The 22576-nt window shown below is 38.2% G+C and overlaps 1 protein-coding gene across 1 annotated transcript in view; it reads right to left on the bottom strand.

Annotated features, from left to right (window-relative positions):
- The window catches only part of UVRAG (UV radiation resistance associated), a 299395-nt gene that overhangs the window by 67786 nt on the left and 209033 nt on the right, over nt 1-22576 (bottom strand). The window contains exon 13 of the mRNA XM_086678352.1: nt 14008-14086. Coding sequence (XP_086534478.1) covers nt 14008-14086 — 79 coding nt within the window. The remainder of the gene's footprint in view (nt 1-14007; nt 14087-22576) is intronic.

The raw sequence follows: 22576 nt of genomic DNA, 5'->3' as shown, positions 1-22576 counted from the left end.
TTTCAAAGTAAGGATTTGACTGAAAATCTGCTTTGTCCACAGCAGCATAAAGCTTAGGTGTGAACCGATTTAGTGGAAAAACATTATAGGACCCACAGAAAAGTTTGAGAAACAAGATTTCTGCCACTATGAACTGCTTTAATATTCACCTTACTATATCTCATATCTGAGTATGTCACTTTATAGGGCAGAAATATATTAATATATATGTAACATAATAATACATGTAACAAGGGGCGCCTGGGTGGCTCAGTTGGTTAAGCTTCCCACTCCAGGTTCCAACTCAGGTCATGATCTCACAGTGCATGCATTTGAGCCCCGCATCAGGCTCTGTGCTGCCAGCATGGAGCCTGCTTGGGATTCTCTGTCCCCCTCTTTCTCTGCCTCTCTCCTGCTCATGCACACACTCTCTCTCAAAGATAAATAAACATTAAAAATACGTAACTATATATATACACATATATATGTATATATATAAAGTACATATTAGTGCTAACTAATATTATAACTAATTGTAATATTATAACCATATTTTAAAGAAAACCCTAGAAGAATAAATGTCCAAGATTAGAAGAATGGTTAAATAAATTATAACATATGCAAAGAAATGAAATATATTTAATATATATTTAATATAATATATATAATATATATAATATATATAATATATAATATAATATAATATAATATAATATAATATAATATAATATGATATATATACACAATATATATATACAATATATATAATATATATATTGACTAAGAGTTTTTAATGGGTTAGGAAAATGCTTGTGTTAAAAAACAAAAAGATATGGAGCAGTATATATAATGTTACCTCAACTATGTAAGAAAAAGACAAAAAGTTTGGAAGATCCAGAAGGTACATATGAATGAGGAGATTGTAGACTATTTATAGAAAATCTGTTCTTCTATCTTCTTTTGTACTTTAAAAAATTTCTACAATTGGCATATATTATTATTGAACTTAGAAAATATTTTTTAAAGAAAAAAGATACAGGGTGCTACTAGCATAAGGACAGATATACAGATTAATGGAACAGAATTTAGGGTTCAGAAATAAATCTTCACATTTATAGTTAATTAATTTTCAGCAAGAATACCAAGAGAATTCAATGAGTGGAGAGTAGTCTTTTTTACCAAATTTTTCTGAGACAAATGGATACGCACATGCAAAAGAATGAAACTGGACCTCTTCCTTAAACTCTACAAAAAAAAATTATTTCAAAATGGATCATAGACCTAAACATATGAACTAAAACTACACAGAAGCAAACTTTGTGCATTCCCACCAACCATGCAAGAGAGTTCCTCTTTCTCCACATCATTGCCAACACTTGTTTCTTGTGTTGTTGATTTTAGCCATTCTGGTGGGGAGATTGGTTAAATAGGTGATGGGGATTAAAGAGTACTTGTGATGAGTACCGGGTGATGTAGGAAGTACTGAATTACAATACTGTATACCTGAAACTAATATTACACTGTATGTTAACTAACTGGAATTTAAATAAAAACTTAAAAAAAAAACCCTTAAAACCTTTATGCTTCAAAGGACACTATCAAGAACACGAAAAAGCCTATGGAATGGGAGGAAATATTTGCACATCATACATGTGAGAAGGGACTTGTGTCTAGGTTGTATAAAGTACTCTTAGAACTTAATAACAAAGACAAATAGCCCAATTTAAAAATGGGCAAGGTGTCTGACTGAACATTTCTCCAAAGAACGTATTACAAATGTCCAATAAACACATGAAAGATGCACAACATCATTAGCCATAGGGAAGTTCAACTCAAAACCACAATGAGATACCACGTTACTTCCAGCAAGATGGCTATAATGAAAACCACAGAAAATAATAAGTGCTGTCAAGGATGTAGAGAAATTGAAACTCTTATGCACTGCTGGTGGGAAGGTCAATGGTGCAACTGCTTTAAAAATAGCCTGGCAATTTTTCAAAATGTTAAACAGTTACCATATGCCTCAGCGATGTCACTCCTGGGTAAATACCCAAGACTAATGAAAATATATGACCCCACAAAAACTTGTAAATGAATGTTCATAGCAGTATTATACATGATAACCAAAAACTGTATAAACAATCCAAATGTCTACCAACTGATGAACTGATGAATAAAATGTGGCAGATCCATGTACATCTTCAAATAGCCAAAACGATTTGGCAATGAAAAGGAATGAATGATACATGCTATCACATGGATGAACCTTGAACCTATGCTAGTGTAAGATACCAATCACAAAGACCACACATTGTATGACTCTATTTATATGAAATGTCCAGAACACACAAATCTATAGAAATAGAAAGTAGAATGATGGCTGGATGGAGGTCTTGGGGAATGGGGAATGACTAATGGGTACAGGGTATCTTTGAAGGCAATGAAAATATTCTAAAGTTGACACGTTGTGATAGTTGCATGACTCAATGAATACACCAAAAACCACTGGATTGCATATTAAAAAATTTTTTTGAAGCTTATTTATTTATTTTTGAGAGAGAGCAGGGGAGGGGTAGAGAGGGGGAGACAGAGAATCAATACCAAGCAGGCTCCGCACTGCCAGCACAGAGCCTGACATGGGGCCCGAACCCACTAACTGTGAGATCATGACCTGAGCTGAAACCAAGAGTTGGACACTCACCTGACTCAGCCACCCAGGGTGCCCCTGGATTACACATTTTAAATGGATGAATTGTATGACTGTGTGAATTATACCTCAGTAAAGCTTTTTTTTTTTTTTTTTTTTTTTAAGATATAGGTATAGGACTTGAAAAAATGGTTTCTACTATATTACTGGCAAATTTTGTAGGCAGCAGGGGAGGAAAATGGCAGTCTGACTATTAAAACATCCTTGGAATTTGTATTCTTGATTCCAAGAATTAAGAAAATAAAAATGCGTTTTCTCCCCATGTGTTATATACATTGGACTGTATGTTGAAGAAATAGACATGAATTTAAGCTGCTGGGGGTAAGCTGGCACTGATCCCTTCTAAATAGCTGTGCACTGTGGGCCCTGTGAGTAGACAAGTTTTAGGGAAAGACCACGTCCTTGGCAGAACGGAGGTTTCCAACTGATTTTGGAAGGAGAAGCTACTTTTACTTTCTATGAAGTCTTAAAATAACTTGAGAGGAAAGAGAGGTAAAAGAGTAAAAGGAAGAGAGGTCATTAAGTTCCCGGGTTCTAATCCTGGTTCTTCTACTGAACTCATGATCTCAGGGGTCCCATCTGCAAAAGGCTGATAACTGCCTGTGACCTGTCCACCTCACAGGATTGTAAGAAGGCCCAAATTTCTGAAAAATTTAAAATACAAAAAAGAAAGGAAAAGAAACGTCAGTGGGATATAAACAGACTGACCTCAGAAGATTTGGTCTTGATTTCTGTTTGCCATTTAATAGCTTTGTCATGCTCAGGAAGTTAGCATAGCAGCAGCTCAATTTCTTATCTCTAAAGATAGACCTGGCCAATGCACTTCACGTATGAAATGTGATACAGACGTAAAAGTATAATAAAAGCCATTACATTCAAAACAAATGTAAATCATCATTAGTATTTGTAAACTAGATCCTCAAAGTATTACTGTTAAGTCCCTGAGCTTTCATGAAAGGAGAGAAGAGGCCTGGCTTAAAGAAAAGCCAAGGGCAATAAGGAAAGAACCTACTGATAGTGGCCTGACCTTATGAGTTGAAGAGAACAGTATTACCAGAGTTCAAATTGGTAAGTCTCTTATATAATGTTCCACATTTGGGAAACCAACAAGCATGTCTTGGTTTACTTATCAGACTATGAGCAACTAAGGTGTTTCGAGGGAATCTGGATGGCCACATTCTCTAGGATAGTGGTTCTCAAACTTCTTGGTCTCAAGATCTCTACACTTAAAATTACTGAGGGTGTCAAAGAGCTTTGTGTCATATGGGTCATATATACCAATATTTACTATATTAGAAGTAACAATTGAGAAAACTTTTATTTAATTCATTCAAAAAAATCATAATAGAAATCAATTACTTGTTAATATAATAGTATTTTCAATGAAAAACAAGCATATTTTCCAAAAAAGAAATTTAGAGATGAGTGACACTGTCTTGCATTTTTGCAAGTGTCTTTTGCAACGTCTACCTTAACAGAAGGCAGCTGGATTCTCATATATTTGTCTGCATTCAGTGGTTACCATATGTTATTTCATAAGAAAATCCAGCCTTGTACAGATATGTAGTTGGAAAAGAAAGGAGCATTTAAAATTTTTTTTACATGTTTATTTATTTTTGAGAGTGAGAGAGACAGAGTGCAAGTGGGTGAGGGGAAGAGAGAGAGGGAGACACAGAATCCGAAGCAGGCTCCAGGCTCCGAGCTGTCAGCACAGAGCCCGACGCGGGGCTTGAATTCACGGACTGTGAGATCATGACCTGAGCCGAAGTTGGACGCTTAACCAACTTAGTCACCCAGGTACCCCAAGAAAGGAGTATTTTAAAGGCCTTCTCAGATAATTATGGCTATTGTTCTCTGATACTAGCCCCAAAGTTTTTTCTTTTCTTTTTTTTTTTTTTAAGATTTTATTTTTAAGTGATCTCTGCACTCAATGTGGGGCTCAAACTCACAACCCTGAGATCAAGAGTCACATGCTCTACCAACTAAGCCAGGCAGGTGCCCCTCAACAAATAGTAGTTTCTTAAAGGTTAGAATCAATGTAGAATCTGAAACCACACCAAAATAGTTTTCACATCTGTTACATTAAAATCTATTTTTTTCTTTTCTTTTCTTTCTTTCTTTTTTCTTTTCTTTGCACTTTAAAGAGACCTTTGCCCACATATGATTTCACAGCATCATACACTGGTCACTTTGAAGATCTTGGCTAACTAGTTACATAGGTTTTAAATGTTGACACATTCATTATACAATATTTAAAAATGACATTTGTTAAGTACCACTACCAATCTCATCAAAAACATCCTTAGGAATGGAAAGCTATCAATCTCATGGGGGCAAACACAAGTTTTCCAAATACTGATTCTCATTTAAAATCTTAAACTTTATCATCAGCTGATTTCCTTTGAGAGGCTCACTTCATTCATTTTTGAAAGAGTATTTTAAAAATATCTAAGTCTGTATAGTTTGTTGATTGAGTTATTCTTTCAAGTAAAGATGGTGTTCCATGAAAAAATCAGGTAGTTTAGTTATTAGCAACTCAACTGCACAAGTCCTTTTCTTGAAACACCATTATACTTCAGCTTGCAGCAAAAGTGCTTTATATATATTTCCCTTTCCATCACATAGAATACTGAAAAGATATGTACTCAAGGGTCAAGATTTCATATAATTAATAATTATACTGCTTCACCAATGGCATTCTTAAATGCAACTGCCTTTTTTTTTTTTTTTTTTTTTTTTTTTTTTTAAGCTAAGTGTGTTGAAAATGTCCCCTTTTCTTATTTTAGGCCAACATGTTCACTTGTGTTCTATATCCTATTTCCTTTCCCCTTCTCTAAGACTACTCCTTCAAGTATCCCTTTTTTAAATCCTGTATTGATAATCTGTTTCTATCTGATCACTCTCATCAGCATATAAACACGGCCTGATATTTCCCATCTTAAAAAACAAGCAACTCCACATTCCCACAAAGCAAACATTAAAAAGCAACAAAAGACCTTCCCTTAACCCCGGTCTTTTCCAGTTACGAGCCCATTTATCTATCTCATTTCACAGAACACACGTCAGAAGAGTGTCTACAATCAATGTCACTTCTTCACTTCCTATGCACTCTTCAACACACCTACTGATCTACTGAAACTGCTCTTGTCAACGACGTCCACTTTCCCAAGTCTGCTGGCTACTTCATCTTACAGCAGGATTTCACATAGTGGATTACTCCTCCCTTCCAGAAATTTACTTCTCTTAGTTTCCACATGACGACTTTCTCCTGTGTTTCTCCCTACCTGATTAGTCATTCCCCTTAGTCTTTGCTACTGCTTCTTCCTCCACCCAACTTCTAAATGTGATTTCCCAGAACCAAATCCCATTCTGTGTTTCTGTCCATACTTGGGTCTCTCTCTTTTGAGCTCTGCATTCTCTTCCTGCTTGATATTATCTGGTTCCATGGATTTAAATATCATCTTTATATTGATGACTTCCAAATTTTTTTTTTTATTTATTTTATTTTTTTTTTATTTTTTTAAATTTTTTTTTTTTTTCAACATTTATTTATTTTTGGGACAGAGAGACACAGCATGAACGGGGGAGGGGCAGAGAGAGAGGGAGACACAGAATCGGAAGCAGGCTCCAGGCTCTGAGCCATCAGCCCAGAGCCCGACGCGGAGCTCGAACCCACGGACCGCGAGATCGTGACCTGGCTGAAGTCGGACGCTTAACCGACTGCGCCACCCAGGCGCCCCTTTGACTTCCAAATTTTTATCTTCACTACTGGCCTCCCCGCCCCGAGTTCTGGCCCCAAATACCCTGTTGCCTACTTGATGAATCTACTTGGATTTCTAGAGGATAACTCAAACTTAACAATTCCAAAGCAGAACTTTTGGTTTCCCTAGCCCCATCTCCTAGACTCCTCCCTATCTCAATAAATGGCATTTTCATGCATCCAGTTGCTCATACACGAACCCTAGCAGTCCCTCTTGATTAGTCCTTTTCCCTCAATTCCCACATTCAATCCATTAGCTCATCTCCCATGACATGATTTATTACTTTTTATTAAGATGTAATTGACATAAAATATTCCATTAGTCTCACGTGTACAACATAATGATTTGATAGATGTAATACTGCAAAATTACCATCACAATTAGTCTAGTCATCCATCACAATACAGTTACACATTTTTCTTCTTAGGGTGAGAACTTTTAAGATGCATGGACAGTCTCTGACTTACAATGGTTTGACTTATGATTTTTCTATGGTGTGGGTCATGGATAGTGTGAAAGTGATGCACATTCATTAGAAACCATAGTTCTAAGTCTGAATTTTGATCTCTTCCCAGGCTTGTGATACGATCCTCTCTCACGATGCTGGGCAGCAGCACAGAGCACAACTGATACACTTACAACCATTTTGTCCCCATACAACCATTCTGTTTGTCTCTTTCAGTCTTCAATAGTTGCATGAAATATTCAATACTTTATTACAAAATGGGCTTTGTATGAGATGATTTTGCCCAACTGCAGGCTAATGTAAGTGTTCTGAGCACGTTTAAGGTAGGCTGGGCTAAGCTATGACATTCAGTAGGTTAGGTGTATTAAATAAGTTTTCAGCATGGTATTTTCAACTTACAATGAGTTTAATCAGGACATAGGCCAATCATAAGTCAAGAAAGATTTGTACTTTCTTAGCAATTTTAAATATATAATAGAGTATTATTAGCTATGGTCACCATGCTTATATCCCCAGGATTTATAACTAGAAGTTTTACCTTTTGACCATTTTCAGTCATTTTACCTACCTCTTAAACCACCACCCGCCCTCCCCCCCCCCCCCCAACATACCTCTGGCAACCAGCAAACATTCTCTGTACCTGAGTTTGATCTTTGCTTGAAGATTCCATATAGGGGCGCCTGGGGGGCTCAGTCAGGTAAGCATCTGACTTCAGCTCAGGTCATGATCTCACAGTCGTGAGTTCAAGCCCCACATTGAGCTCTGAGCTGACAGTTCAGAGTTTGGAGCCTACTTCGGATTCTGTGTCTCCCTCTCTCTCTGTCCCTCCCCTACTCACACTCTGTGTCTCTCTCAAAAATAAGCATTAAAAAATTAAAAAAAAATAAAAAAGTTTCCACATATAAATGAGATCTTTTGGTATTTGTCTTTCTCTACCTGACTTGTTTCACTTAGCACAATGCCCTCAAGGTCCATCCACTTGTTGTTGCAAATGGCACGATTTCTTTCTTTTATCAATGTCTGAATAATTTTCCGGAGTGTGGTGTGTGTGAACACATGCTACATTTTCTTTATCCATTCATCCCCTGATGGACATTTAGGTTGTTTTCATGTCTTGGCTACTGTAAATAATGCTACAATGAATATGTAAATGAAGGTAAGGTAAATTTCCCTTGGTTAGTGACCCACAGTGGAATTGCTAGATTATATGGTAGTTCTACTTTGAATTTTTTGAGGAACCTCCATATTGTTTTCCATTCTGGCTGCATCAGTTTACATTTCTGCCAACAGTGCACAAGGGTTTCATTTTCTCCGTATCCTCACCAACATTTGCTAATTCTTGTCTTTTTGATAATAGTGAGGTGATATCTCATTGTAGTTTTGATTTGCATTTCCCTGATGATTACTGATGTTTAGCACCACCCATCATATATTTTAAAACTGTTCAATTCTCTCCATCTCTATCCCTACTATCCAGTCCAAACTACCACCAACCCTCATCAGGTCTTTTGAAATAGCCCTCTAAGTAGTACCTTACTTCTCTCCCTCTCTCTCTTTTTTTTTCAAGTTTATTTATTTATTTTGAGAGAGAGAGCATGAACAGGGAAGGGGCAGAGAGAGAGAGAGAGAAAGAGAGAGAGAAGCCCAAGTAGGCTCTGCACCGCCCAATATGGGGCTCAAACCCACAAGTCGTGAGATCATGACTCGAGCTAGAGTCTGACACCTAACCAACTGAGCCATCCAGGCACCCCAGTGGTAACTTACTACTATTCTAGCTCTCCATAATCCTTGATAGCAGCTAGGGCAACCTTTGAAAAAATAAATCAAATCAAGTCCCTTTCCTACTTAAATTATTCAATGGCTTCCCTTTATATTTAAGACAAAACTGAAACTCTTTATAATCTCTAAGGCCTTATATGATATGCTTCCTGGCTACCTCTCCCCTTATTTACTATACTCGTATCACATTGGCTATCTACCTTTCTTTGAAAACAACGAGCTCTTGCCTACATCAGGGCTTCTGCACAAACTGCTCCACTGTTTCCTAGCTCTTTGCATGTCTGATTCCTTGTCAGCTCCATGTCTTAGCTCAGTATCACTTTCTCAGTAAGGCTTATTTGACAACATTATCTAGAGCAAGTCCCTTTCCAGGTACTTCCCATTATATTGCCTAATTGATTTCGGTTACAGCACTTAACCACAATCTAAAATTATTTTGTTTACTGTCTGTCTCTTTCCATTAGCTTGTAAGTTTAATGATGTAGGTTCCTTTCTTTTTTAAAAATAGCTTTATTGTGATATATAATTCACCCATCTGAAGGATATAATTCAATGGTTTTTAATATATTAATTTTTAAAACTGTGGTAAAATATATTGAGTAAAATGGGTCATCTTAACCATTTTTAGGTGTATAACACAGGCTCATAATTACATTCACAATGTTCTGTAACTACCAACACCATCTTCATCCAAAATTTTTTCATCACCCCAAATAGAAACTGTAGCCACTAAGTAATAACTCCCATTCCCCCCTTCCCCCAACCCACCGCTCCTGGTCTCTATGCATTCTGTCTCCATGCACTTGCCTATTCCAGATAATTCATGTAAGTGGAACCATACAATATTTGTGCTTTTGTGTCTGCCTTATTTATGAGGCAGGGATCTTGTATGTCTCATGCACTGGTCTCTCAGTTGAGACTCAGGATATACAGTACACGGTAAAAGTGTGACAAAATACTTGTTGAATCAATTCATCAATCTTAAGGAAGTCATGATTTTTCTGGATCTCAGTTTCTTAACTGTGTGATGATGCTGTATCACCATGCATTCATTCATTCATTCAACATCTTTTGAGACTTTATAGTGTTTCAAGCATTGGGCTTACTAATAGAAATATCATAATATGCAAAACAGTTGCCTCTACTCAATGAACATTCAGTCCCTTTCCTATCTGAGAATGTCACCTTCTTTGATTCTGTGTGCACTTTTAGGATGGAAATACAGTTGACCACTGAACAAGGCAGGGGTCAGGTATGCTGACTGCCCACACAGTTGAAAAATGCATCTACCTTTTGATTCCCCAAAACTTAACTACCAATAGCCTACTATCGACTGGAAGGCTTACCAATAACATAAGCAGTTGCTTAATGCATATTCTACTGTCCTTACTGAAAAGAATCCATATATAAGTGGACCCTCATGGTTCACATCCATGTTGTTTAAGGGTCAACTGTACACAGAACAATGAAGTATATGGAAGTAAGGGAATCTCTGACACACCTGTCGGAATATGTGATCCTAACCGGAGTGACAGATGTCAACAGCCATACGGTCTTCAAACTCATTTAACATTAGCTGCCCTTTTCACTTCGTAGGGCGATAATGAGGGTCATATGGGTGTGTGTGTGTGTGTGTGTGTGTTTCAAACTATAAAACTCTCCATTAATTTAAGGCAAAAGCATTGTAACTTTTTTATTTACTACTGTTTATGTTCTGGAAACTGAAAGCAAACTACTGTGCTATACACAAATTCTAACACAATGTACTTATAAACTCACTGACAATTATGGCAGAACCTGGTATTTTATTTTATTTTATTTTATTTTATTTTATTTATTATTTTTAGAGACAAAGAGAGAGAGAAAGAGAGAGAGAGGGAGAGACAAAGCACACGCAACAGGGGAGAGGGGCAGAGGGGGACAGAGAGAATCTTATGCAGGCTCCATACTCAGCAAGGGGCCCAACAAAGGGCTTGATCCCACGACTCTGGGATCATGACCTGAGCTGATATGAAGATTTGGACGCTCAACTGACTGAGCCACCCAGGGGCCCCAGAACCTGTTTTTTTTTTTTTAACTAATGATGATTATACTGTGCTTGAATTTTGCCAGGCCTGTTCCTACAGGGTTACACGTTAACCAACAAAGGAAGCTATTTCCAGACAAAGGGGCTGACACGTGAAAAATATTACTAAATGGTACTAAAACCAAGACATTTTGCTTTATTCACTTTCAAAGCCCAGCACAGAACACACACACATACCTTTAGACCGCAATGACAGGAAGAGGGCAAACAGGCCATACCAATCCTCTCAGCAATTCAAACAACACTTGAGGATTTCTACTTGAAGGCCTGTCTTTCTAAGCTTGTGCTTTCAAAACGGGCTGGACTGATCCCAAATACTGAAGTAACAAATATTACTAAATTCTGTCATTTCCTCTACCAAAAAAGTGATTTTACTACTACTTCTGGTTGTGATGAAAGGTCCTATTGACTATTCAAATCCTCAACCAAGTTATGGATGCAGTATTAAATGACTTCACTCCTTTTTCTCTGGCACTTTAACATATGCCAATGCTTTCATCCACCTCCACTAACGTGGCTTATAAATTACTGAGGTGGGGCCATTTTAATAGTATGATTTGTTCACATCTCTAGAGATGGGGTATAAATGAGGCTGGCTGAGCAGACAAACTCTCCTTTGACAACATGTATTAGAATGTATGTAAAGAAAAAGAAATCTTTAAAAACGTGGCAATATTTTACTGATAGAATACATGGTTAGGGGCCAAACTAATTAATGGCCCTTTGATTTGTTACAAATTGAAACGTAACAAAATGATGGCATTAAAGCCAAAGACAAAATGAAACATTCTCAGAGAAACAGTTAAAGATGAAACACATAGAGTTGAACCAAAAAAAGGTTAAAGGTCACAAATTTGCTAAAAGTTTCTTTCTAAATTGTCAGAAGAGGCTTCCTGAATGCACTCTGAAACCTAAGAAAATCTGTTAACAAAAAGCGTATTGTCGTCTCCTTTTAAAACTGCCACAACAGTGAAGAAAAAACATCAGAGAGCAAGATGCCTTCTCTCTCTGGATTTAAAGTAATTAACGTGTCAATCTTAAATGCACACATAGTGTAATCTCTCAAATTTTCAACAAGACTATTAAATTGCAGAGGATACAAAATAACTGGAAGTAACCCATATTTTAAACAGATGAATAAAGCTAGTTCAGCATGCTTGTGGACTCAGTTCACTTAAGAGTAAAATCAGAGGCTTCCTGAGAAGTGCTCCACAGTGAGGACTGAACAGGACTAGGGATGAGAGTCTGAGATAAAGGGCTGACTTTCCCAAATTTTCCACTGTATACAGTCAGCCTCCAACTTTGTCAAAGTAAATTGGGCTATTCCTAACACCTCTTTATACCATCTATAGGCATTCCTATTGGGCCCAGAGAAGTAATTAAATGTGCGTATGCTTGCATGGGTATGTACGTGTGCATGTGTGTGTGTGTGTGTGTGTGTGTGTGTGTGTGTGTATGTGTGTCTGCAGCTGAGATTTATGAGGAAATCCAGGAGTACGTTTCACCTGGAATCTTCCAACAGACGTTGGACCTTAGGGTGTAGGTACTTAGAGCAAGAAACAGAAAACACGTCAAGGAGAGAGTGACCTCTGAATTCAGACCAAAACTTAGTTCTACCAACCTTCCTGGCATTCTGACCCCCAGACTCTGGACTCTAGTATCCATGTGCCCCTTTCCACATGGCTGACTTCACCTGGAGGTACCTTCTAATTTACTTAGACCTCTTCTCCCTTAATGCACTCTTAGGCCACTTCTGACCAGTTCTGTCTAAGCATTGCTTTTTTCATAGTATAATGACTATAATCAGTAGCATAAAACAGCCTTGGAATTAAAGTGCTATTTTTTTTTTTTTTTTTTTTTTTTTTTTTAAGTAGGGTTCATGCCCAACGTGGGACTTGAACTCATGACCCGAGATCAAGAGTCGCATGCTCCACCAACTGAGCCAGCCAGGCACTCCTGAAGTCCCATGTCTTAGACTAAGATACGTTAGTATCCAAAAATGGAGAGAGGGAACGCATCAGGTGTGGGAAGAATAGCACATGGAAAGATGAGTCACAGGCCAGAGACTGTGAGCAAGGCTGCCTACCTGGAGTAAAGAATGGGCCGAAACAGCAATAATAATAAAGCGGTATGGCTGAGAGGGCAATGAGTATGAGCTTATGAAGAAAATGATTAACTGAGGACTGCAAACTAGAAATTTGATCCATTATCAGAAAAGGGTAGGAATCTAAATAAAAAATTAAAAAAAAAAAAAAAAAAACCACTAAACTGATACTGAATGAGGGGAAGAAAGGCAAAGATGACACCATATGGAGGAATGATTCTAGATCTGTCAGGAATGAATAAGGGAACTGTTCATTGAGTCTTTAGATTCATATGGATAAAAGGCAACCTTTTAAAACAAATCCATCACAAACCTTGTTGCTTCCTTAAAAAAAAAAAGTCTGAGGATACAGCTGATAATGTCTTTAAGTGACAGCCAAACCGTGGATACTGATCCATAGGATATTCTAATTGGAAGGATGTCCAAATAAAAACAAAGCACTGAAGGTAATCTTCCTTTACAACTGGAAAATTTATGGAACGTCTACCTCGTGAAGTTTAGTCACGTATGCCAAAGAAATGTTGTGCATTTCTTTCAGAAAAATGCAGACTGAAGCATCTGTTAGTCTTTCTACAGCATATGGAAAGACATTATTTAAATGAGGTACTAACTGGCCTGATGTTAAGAGAGCCCCAAAAGCCCCAGATGGGTTGGAAGGACCACATGGTTGGTCTTTCTTTTTGCTTCCTGCATAGTATGGTGAGGAGACCATTGAAGACTGGCCAAAGGCACTAAAACTTAACTCCATAAACAACTCCCGATGCAAAATGAGTCCCTAAAAGTGGTCTAAGAGAAGAAAGTGATCTAAGAGAAGAAAGCTATGTGCAAAGGTACAGAGGCAAAAAGATATAAACCCACACATTCAAGTATAGTGTACCAGCAGGTAACAACTCAGTAAAGGGCTTCTGAGTTTAGTAGGAGGATTTCAATTTGTACCCACTGCTTCTCAGTAGTATTTAGAATGACATAAAATAAAACTGTGGCCAAAAAAGAATTTTGCGTTATCACTGTAACTGCTTAAATAAAACAGTGAACTGTAGTACTTATTTATAAAGAAAGAAGGTTAGCAATCCAAGAAGTAGGTTGTATATGAGAAGTAGAGAAGGACAGAAGTTACTTACTTACCTGTGCTATATTTTTGTTCAGAAGATAGACACCATAATCAAATTGTAACTTCTCCCCTCCTTTTGGATATAATGGAAACCTAAAAAAAAAAAAAAAATTAAGCAGGATCAGATCTTTTCCAAAGTTTGAGTAAAACAACCTCCAAGTTATTGACAAAGGTAGAAGTTCCTTGAATAAGGCATAAGTATCTGAAGACTTGAACTAAATTCCTTATAGGTGTTGCAATCTATTACCTTATTATCTTCATAATTAGTCAAATCAGATCAATGATTGCTTTGTTTAAAAAAACAAAAAACTGAGTAGATCATGCAATAAGGGACTAATATATAAAAAAGTGACCCACTAACCCCAAGGAGTTGAGGCCACTGTGTTTCATATTTACATATCACAAATTTACCATGCCAAAATTAAGATCCTACAAGTTTTTTCCTCTAATACATTGGATCTGACATCTCAGCTTCTACTATATGGGAAAAGAAGATTAAGGGGAAAAAATCAGACTTGAAAGCAATATATAAGATTTCTGCTTCTTGGGGCGCCTGGGTGGCGCAGTCGGTTAAGCGTCCGACTTCAGCCAGGTCACGATCTCGCGGTCCGTGAGTTCGAGCCCCGTGTCAGGCTCTGGGCTGATGGCTCGGAGCCTGGAGCCTGTTTCCGATTCTGTGTCTCCCTCTCTCTCTGCCCCTCCCCCATTCATGCTCTGTCTCTCTCTGTCCCAAAAATAAAAATAAAAACGTTGAAAAAAAAAATTAAAAAAAAAAAAAAAGATTTCTGCTTCTTGAAAGGTGGCCAGTCAAATTGACAGTACTAATAGAAGTGAAAATTCACCGAAAATTCATTCACACCCACATGGGTGGCTATTTGGGTGTTACTTCTCCAAAGCAATATACTCATGCCACAGAGCTCTCCTACGACTTTAACCTGACTTACTGAAATAACAAAGGCATGAGATCTGTGGATCTTTATCAAGATGATGAGTTATTTTAGAGAATAAGTTTCCCCATTTCCTTTTTCCTATCCCTGCAAATGAAGAAGAAAAGGTTATATTCTCAAAACTAAGCATACATTTTTTTCCCTCGGAAGTAAATACACAAATCCAGATCAATCACGACTTAGGGTCAAGAAGAAAAACTTCACCTTCCTGAGTTTGGCAATATATGATTATTCTCAAAAATAAAATAATCCTACTGAAATGAATGGAAGGTAACAATTAGTGGATATTCTCAATTTCAATTGCCCGAGGAAAGGTACATTCCATAAAGTTTGCTGGATATTGTTTTCTAGAAAATATAAACGAAACAGAATTAAAAAATCTTTATATTAAATTCTTGAGAGTTGCTGATTACATACAGTTTCTAAAAGGTAAATTTGTTGTGCTATAAAATTATAGGCACTGACAGGGCTCCTGGGTGGCTCAGTCAGTTAAGCGTCTGACTTTGGCTCAGGTCATGATCTCACGATTCACGAGTTCGAGCCCCGCCATCGGGCTCTGCTGACAGCTTGGAGCCTGGAGCCTGCTTTGGATTCTGTGTCTCCCTCTCTCTCTCCTCCTCCCCTGCTCATGCTCTGTCTCTCTCTCTCTCTCAAAAATAAATAAACATTAAAAAAAAATTAAATTATAGGCACTGGGGAATGAGCAAGGTCATGAACTGTCTTTATTCTCTAGTAAGGGAACACCAAATGCTTCATACATCCATTAAGAACATACAGCTCTGTATTTATTGAAGCAGTAAAAAATAAACTAGGAATGTGGTGTGGCCCTAAATGGAGATACATAAAAATGACAGCAAATTCAGGATAAACAAAAGTGCAACATCAGGCTTTCACAGTGCATCTGGGAACCATCCAAATTTGTATGAGGAAGCTTGCAAAGGAACTACCTAACTGCAAAGACATAACACCATGGGGGCCCTCTGGAAGGAACCTCCTAGAGTTCCAAAGCACTGTACTATGTAGCTGTTATTCTATAAGGCTATCTGCACAGCTCTCCAAGCCTATCCAAGCCTACGTGTATCTCTACTTTCAATTTATAAATACAGAAACTATTTCAAATGTTAGAAGAGGACGCTGAAATAAGTATCATTGAAAACCAGGTCTCCAAATCCCTACAAAATGGATCTCACAACATCAACTTTATCACTTCATTGGGACTTCTTTATAGAAAGTCACAAGGTGTGCACGTAACATTAAAACAAATCTGAAGAGTAACTGAAGCCCAAGGTCAAACAGTGCCATTGTAAGACAGATCAAACATGAGGACAGAGTTCACATCTTATATTGCTTTCAAATTCTTAAGAGGTCACTTCAAGTTGAACAGTATAGCAGCTTATAATTACTACACATTCATCTCACTTTGCAAAAGTACATAGATTTATAGATCTATTAAGTAATCTAGAAAAATGAAATCCATTTCAATGGGTAAAACCTATTACCATCAGGACGGAAGATACAAATCAAAGGCATCTTCATTCAATATAGACAGAGAATCACATTAGCAACTGTAGAAGGTTTAGATAAGAATGTGGTCATTCAAGTACAACTAGAAAAATGTCCTTAGCGTCAAAAATAGGATTCATTAAAGGGGGGGTATTACATTAAATAACTGGAGGAAGAACTTTATATTTCCTATTATAAAACTTACAGAAAAGGCAACTAAAATGATCGATATGAAATACATTGCAAATTCAACTGTATTTCCAAGCTGTTCGAAAAATTCACTGACTCTACAAGGTATGTATCAATGAATTAGAAAGCGTAAATAGATTATGGGAGATGATTTGGAGCTCCTGAGTACACAGTAATTTCAGTATGAACAAAGAGCCATGGCATGACTACCAAAAAGCTATTGTGATCTCAGGTTGTATTAACAGAAACAAAGCAGATTATTAGGAAACGTGCTATTGGCCAATACTGGTTCAGACTGGTTCAGACTATACTGAGAGATCTGTGTTCAGTTCTGGGAGTTAATGTCGGTTTTGTTTTTGTTTTTTTAATATAAGCATGTGGATAAATAATTTGCAACTTTCTTATAGGTTTTGCAACTTTCTTATAGGTTTTGCAACAATCTCATTTGACTATAAAAAGCATGCAGTGAAGTAGAGTGGTCCAGTGTTTTTGTTATTTAAAAGAAAACTGATTTGCCTTGATCATCTACTTAGCGGAAGAGACATGACCTGAGTATTAGGTCTTCAACGACAAATTCAGTATTCTTTCTACTCACCTCTGAGTGCTTCAGAGAAGCAGCACAACCAAGATAATTAAGAGAATGTGAGCTATGGTTCTGAGACAAACGGCTAAAGGAACCAGAGGTGTTCAGTCTGGAGCAGAGAAGTCTCCGAGAAAACAAATGAAGGGCTTTCTGAGAGAAAAAGAGATGTTTTTGTTCTCATGGTTTCAGACGGGGAGAACTGAAGTCAGTGGTAAAAGTTACAGGAAAACTGACTTCAGCCCAGAGTTAGTCAAAATCCAAAAGATCTTGGGCAGAGGCAGCCAGTTAGGAGCTGGGCAACAAATAACGGACATATACTCAGAGGGCCTAACAGGCCGCATGGTGGCCCTCCAAAAGTATGTCCATATCCAAATCCTGTGAACGTGATTTGGAAAAAGGGCTGCAATTAAGTTAAGGATTCTAAGATGACAACATCCTCAATTATCTGGGCGGGCCCTATAGCCAATAAATGTCTGTACAAGGGACACACGGACGAAGAGACACAGAGAAGGTGGTCATATGAAGATGGAGGCAGAAATTAGTTACACGGCCACAGGCCAAGGAATACCTGGAGCCACTAGAAGCTGGAAAAGGCAAGGAAAGATTCTCCCCTAGAGCCTTTGAAGGGAGTGTAACCTTGCTGACACCTTACTTTTGGAATTCTGGCCTCCAGACCTATGAGAGAGTAACTTTCTCCTGTTTTAAGCCAGCAGGTCTGGGATAATTTGTCATAGCAGCCCTAGAAATTGACAAGGGAGGACGGATCAAACACTGGGTGACTCATTAGACTGGATGAAATACACCTCCTTCATCTCCAAGATTCTATAATATTGAATATGCAAAAGTAAATACACTTAATATAACTTTATCCTTCCTTCAGGAGCTATGAAAATATAATGCCAAAGAGTCATCATGATGGGCAATAGCTAAGGCTACAAAGTAGATCTGCTGAAGTGCAAGTAAATGGAATGAAAAGAAAAAGATTCACATGTATGGTCTTTATATGTGCTGTGTATGCATGTATACACAAAGAATCTCACAGAATTTAGAAAAGAATTGTGAAAGAAAGTGATTTTGAATCATTCCTACTTTAAAAAGATACAAATGTGGGGCACCTGGGTGGCTCAGTCGGTTAAGTGTCCAACTTCAGCTCAGGTCATAATCTCATGGTTTGTGGGTTTGAGCCCTGTGTCGGGCTCTGTGCTGACAACTCAGAGCCTGGAGCCTGCTTTGGAATCTTTGTCTCCCTCTCTCTCTGCCCCTCCCCCACTTGTTCTCTTTCTCTCTCTCTCTCTCTCTCTCTCAAAAATAAATAAAAGTAAAAAAAAAAAAAAAAGATACAACTGTTATAAGCACTACCCTCTCCTCCCCAACCTAGACATTTTTATAAAGGACTCCCAATTGGTGATAGTTTCTTGCCTTCACTTTCAAAATCCCACATCAAATTCTGGTCATGGACACTCCAGCTACTCTGTGAGAATAAACCGCAGGGGAGCAAGAAAGGAAACACGGAGACCCACTACAGTAAAAATCCAGGCAAAAGAGCGTGCTTTAAATCTCAACTGGGGATGAGGATATGGCTATAGTTAATTCAAATTTTTTAATGTGCATATTAAGATCACTTTTGCTCAATGCATTTGTAGAACATGTGACAATACATACTCAGTATGTTTTGAGGCCATAACTTTACTTCAAACTAACATGCTTTTTCCTGTCCAGATTAGTTTTCTACCATCACTCTTACCGGTTACTCAGGCTTAGAATGACATTTAATTTTTACCCACCTTCTTTGTCTTTTATACCTACGATGATTCACCAAGTCAACAAATCATTTTTCCTATGAAACATTCTTATCTCTCCATTCCACTGCCACTCTGGATGTGCGTTGTGTGCGTTGTAGGATGTTTTAACAGCGTTCCTGTCTACTCACTAGAAGCCAGTATTATTCTTTACCCATTTAAGTACAACCTTTTTTTTTCCCTTTAAGTTTATTTATTTATTTTTGAGAGAGGGCTAGAGGGGAGGGGCAGAGAGAGAAGGAGAGAAAGAAAATCCCAAGCAGGCTCCACACTGTCAGCGCAGAGCCCGACGTGGGGCTCAAACTCACAAACTGTGAGATTATGACCTGAGCCAAAACCAAGAGTTGAACACTTAACTAACTGAACCACCCAGGTGCCCCATAAGTACAACCTTTTTATCACGTCACTTCTCAGCCCTGCTTCCTAATCATTGTCTTCAATTTCCACTCCTCTCCTCAGCTTTCGGGGCCTAAGTGATCTGACCTGTCTGCCTGACTTATGTGCAGCCTTATTTTGCTCACGTGGTTTTCTCCATCTCGTGAGGTTTGGAGAAGGTGAGACCAGCTTGTTGCAGTAATGTAGGTGAACGATCATGGTTGCTTGGACGAAGGCAACAGTACTAGATATGGCAACAATGAGACTAATTTGGAAGGCTTTTAGGAAATAAAATCATAAAGATTTGGTGATGGCTCGCAGTGAAGAGTGATGGAGAGGGAGGGATCATGCGTTAACTCTTAATGTCTGTTTGGCCGAACCAAATGGAAGGTTGATCAAATGGTAGAACAACTTGAATAAAGAAATGTAACAGAACTGCTGAGCACTACTGGAAGTCCAGAAGTGGTAATTAATCATGAGTTTATAACGGTGCTATCGTGTGACTTTCTCTAGACATCTGCTTGGATGCGGCAAGTACAGAGAAAATGGACGGCAGGGCTGTAAAGATGACAAAAAGCAACAGGGAGCAAGACAAAAGTGTTACTAAAATAATGGGCCATAATACCTAAACTGGAAAAAAGGGGCCAGGGTCTGAAGGTCGCCAAGAGGAGCGATGAACAAGTGGCTGAACCAATGAGCTGAAGGACAGGAAGTAGTCATCAGAGAGCAAGATGCCTGAATCAGATTTGGGATGTGAACTGAAATGATGACGTGATTTGGAGTGAACCATGGGAGTAAATGAAAACAATGAAATGCAAGAGTTCATTGGTGACAAGGATCAAGAAAATGAGAGAGCCGGGTGTTCGATGGCTCATCCACTTGGGTGTTAAGTGACTTATAATAGCAATACTTTGAATAAAGAGAGTGTTTCTCTTTCCTGTGTTCTCTGTCTCCTTTGTTTCTCAGTTGCCAAAATAGAAAAGTAAGGGCACTGTAATTGAGAGATGGGTAGGGGACAGAGTGGCGTAGTTGAAGGGCATATGTCTCAAAGGAGAAGTGTTCTTGGATGTTTACTTTACCGACAGAATAGAGAAGTAAGAATCCAGAAAAAGCAATGAGAAGCAAGAACACCCTGACCTCACCTCCTCAATCTGAATACCCAGCATATAAGAAAATGGATAATTACCAGTGAAAAGGCTACAGAAAAAGTGGAGTCCTCAGTGATAATTCAGGTGCAGCAAGAAGTGGGCTGAGCTGCAAGAGCCTGAAGATATGGGAGAGCTTGTTGATTAGACAGATGCATTTCCAGAGGGTGCAGCTGAAGGATCGAGGAAGCAGAGGGCATTTTGAGGATGATGGAGATGACAATAAAAGCTTCTTTTATGTAAGTTCAAATGTCAATTTATTTCTTTGTTTTTTTTTTTTTTAATTTAAAACTTTTTTTTTACTGATAATAAAAGGTTCTGAGGCGTTTTGGTGAGAAGCTGAGTTATTCCGATTTGATGGTTTCTATTTTCTCTGTGAAGGCAGAAATGAGGCAATTTATCAGGAATGAAAGGGAAAACTGGCAACGGGGAAAAGGAGAGAGGGTTTGCTGTGGTCATGTGGCAGGAGAACCAGGTATCTAGGATGCAGTAGAGCAACTGAGATGGATGAACGTGAATACAAAGTGCTAACCAATCTTCCCACTTGTTTGATTTTTTTCCCTAGCAGCTAAGTGGATTAGAGGTAAGAGCGATGAGATAGGGGCATGTGGGATACTGACAAGAGAGAAGCTATGAGTAAGGAGCTACTAAGGTAGAAGAGTAAAGGTAGTGGCCTATCAAGGGCAGGATGGGGGGGAGCGGCAGTCTATAAAGGGGTATAATATATGTAGTGACATTTTATTTTTGGGATAGAGAGAGAGGGAGCACACGTGCATGCATGCCAGTGGGGGAGGGGCAGAGAGACAGGAGGACAGAAGATCCTAAGCGGGCTCCGTGATGACAGCACAGAGCCCGACGTGTGGCTCGAACTCACGAACTGTGAGATCATGACTGAGCTGAGTCAGACACTCAACCGACTGAGCCACCCAGGCACCCCTGTAGCGACTTTTTAAATGATCATAAAATAGATCAAAAATTGGTCCTCATTTTATTATCACTAGGAGCCAATAAAATCTAAACACTGTCAATGATAAATATTCCTCCCATAAAAAAATCTTTTGTTGGTCTAGTTTCTAAACAATTTCTGCAGGGACGGTTTCATTTCAATGTATCTGCAAGTTTCAAATCGGGATATTTTCCTTATTTACACTCTAATAAACATTATATCTATATGGAAGTTAGTTCAGAGAGCTCCCAGTCATACAGTCAGCCCAGCTAAGTGCACTGAGCTACACATTTCCACTCCTACATTTTGAATGGTCTAGAATGTTCTGGGCACAGCTTGTGTCTCCAAACTGTTCCATGTTATGTATTCCTGTGTTTAAACGGTAGTTTCAAAATAAACAATGATGGCAGTGTGTAATTTTTTTCTGCATTATCTTTTTTCCAGTGTAGAGTTTTAGATAAGGTTATTCCGATGCAAAAATACTGCATTTGGCCTTAAACAAGATACAGTGATATACAAACCTTTAAAATTGTTCCTTGAAGATGAACACCCCAAAACTGTGTTCAATAAAATAGCAAATATATACATTTTTTTAAATCAAAGACAATTTTCTGCTTTTCTTTTTTTGCCATTATTATTATTTCATTTCATGATCATTACTAAACATAACTTTATCATTTAGAAACAGTATTAAAAATGACCCACTCCAAGTGCCAAAAACACTAGGTACATGCCACTGAGAAATGATTTATTTTTTTTATATATCTTAATGCATTTTTTTTCCTGTGAGGAAGAGAGACAGTGAGAGAGAGAGAGAGAGAGAGAGAGAGAGAGAGAGAATCTTAAGCAGCTCCACACTCAGCATGGAGCCTGACACGGGGCTCAATCCCACAACCCTGGGATCATAACCTGAGCCGAAATCAAGAGTTGGACGTTCAGCTGCCTGAGCCACCCAGGTATCCCAAGAAATGATTTTAAATTGACATCAGGATACACAGAGGATACCACCTGCTCTAGACCCAAAGATATGGGCAGTGTGAGACAAGAAACAGTCTCCCATTAAGAAGGCTCTAGGGTAAGTGAAACTTTTAGGAGA

Source organism: Puma concolor, chromosome D1, assembly GCF_028749965.1.
Source record: "Puma concolor isolate L17-30 chromosome D1, mPumCon1.1.hap2, whole genome shotgun sequence".
Classification (NCBI taxonomy): Eukaryota; Metazoa; Chordata; class Mammalia; order Carnivora; family Felidae; genus Puma; species Puma concolor.
This window is presented reverse-complemented; position numbering and strand designations above follow the sequence as displayed.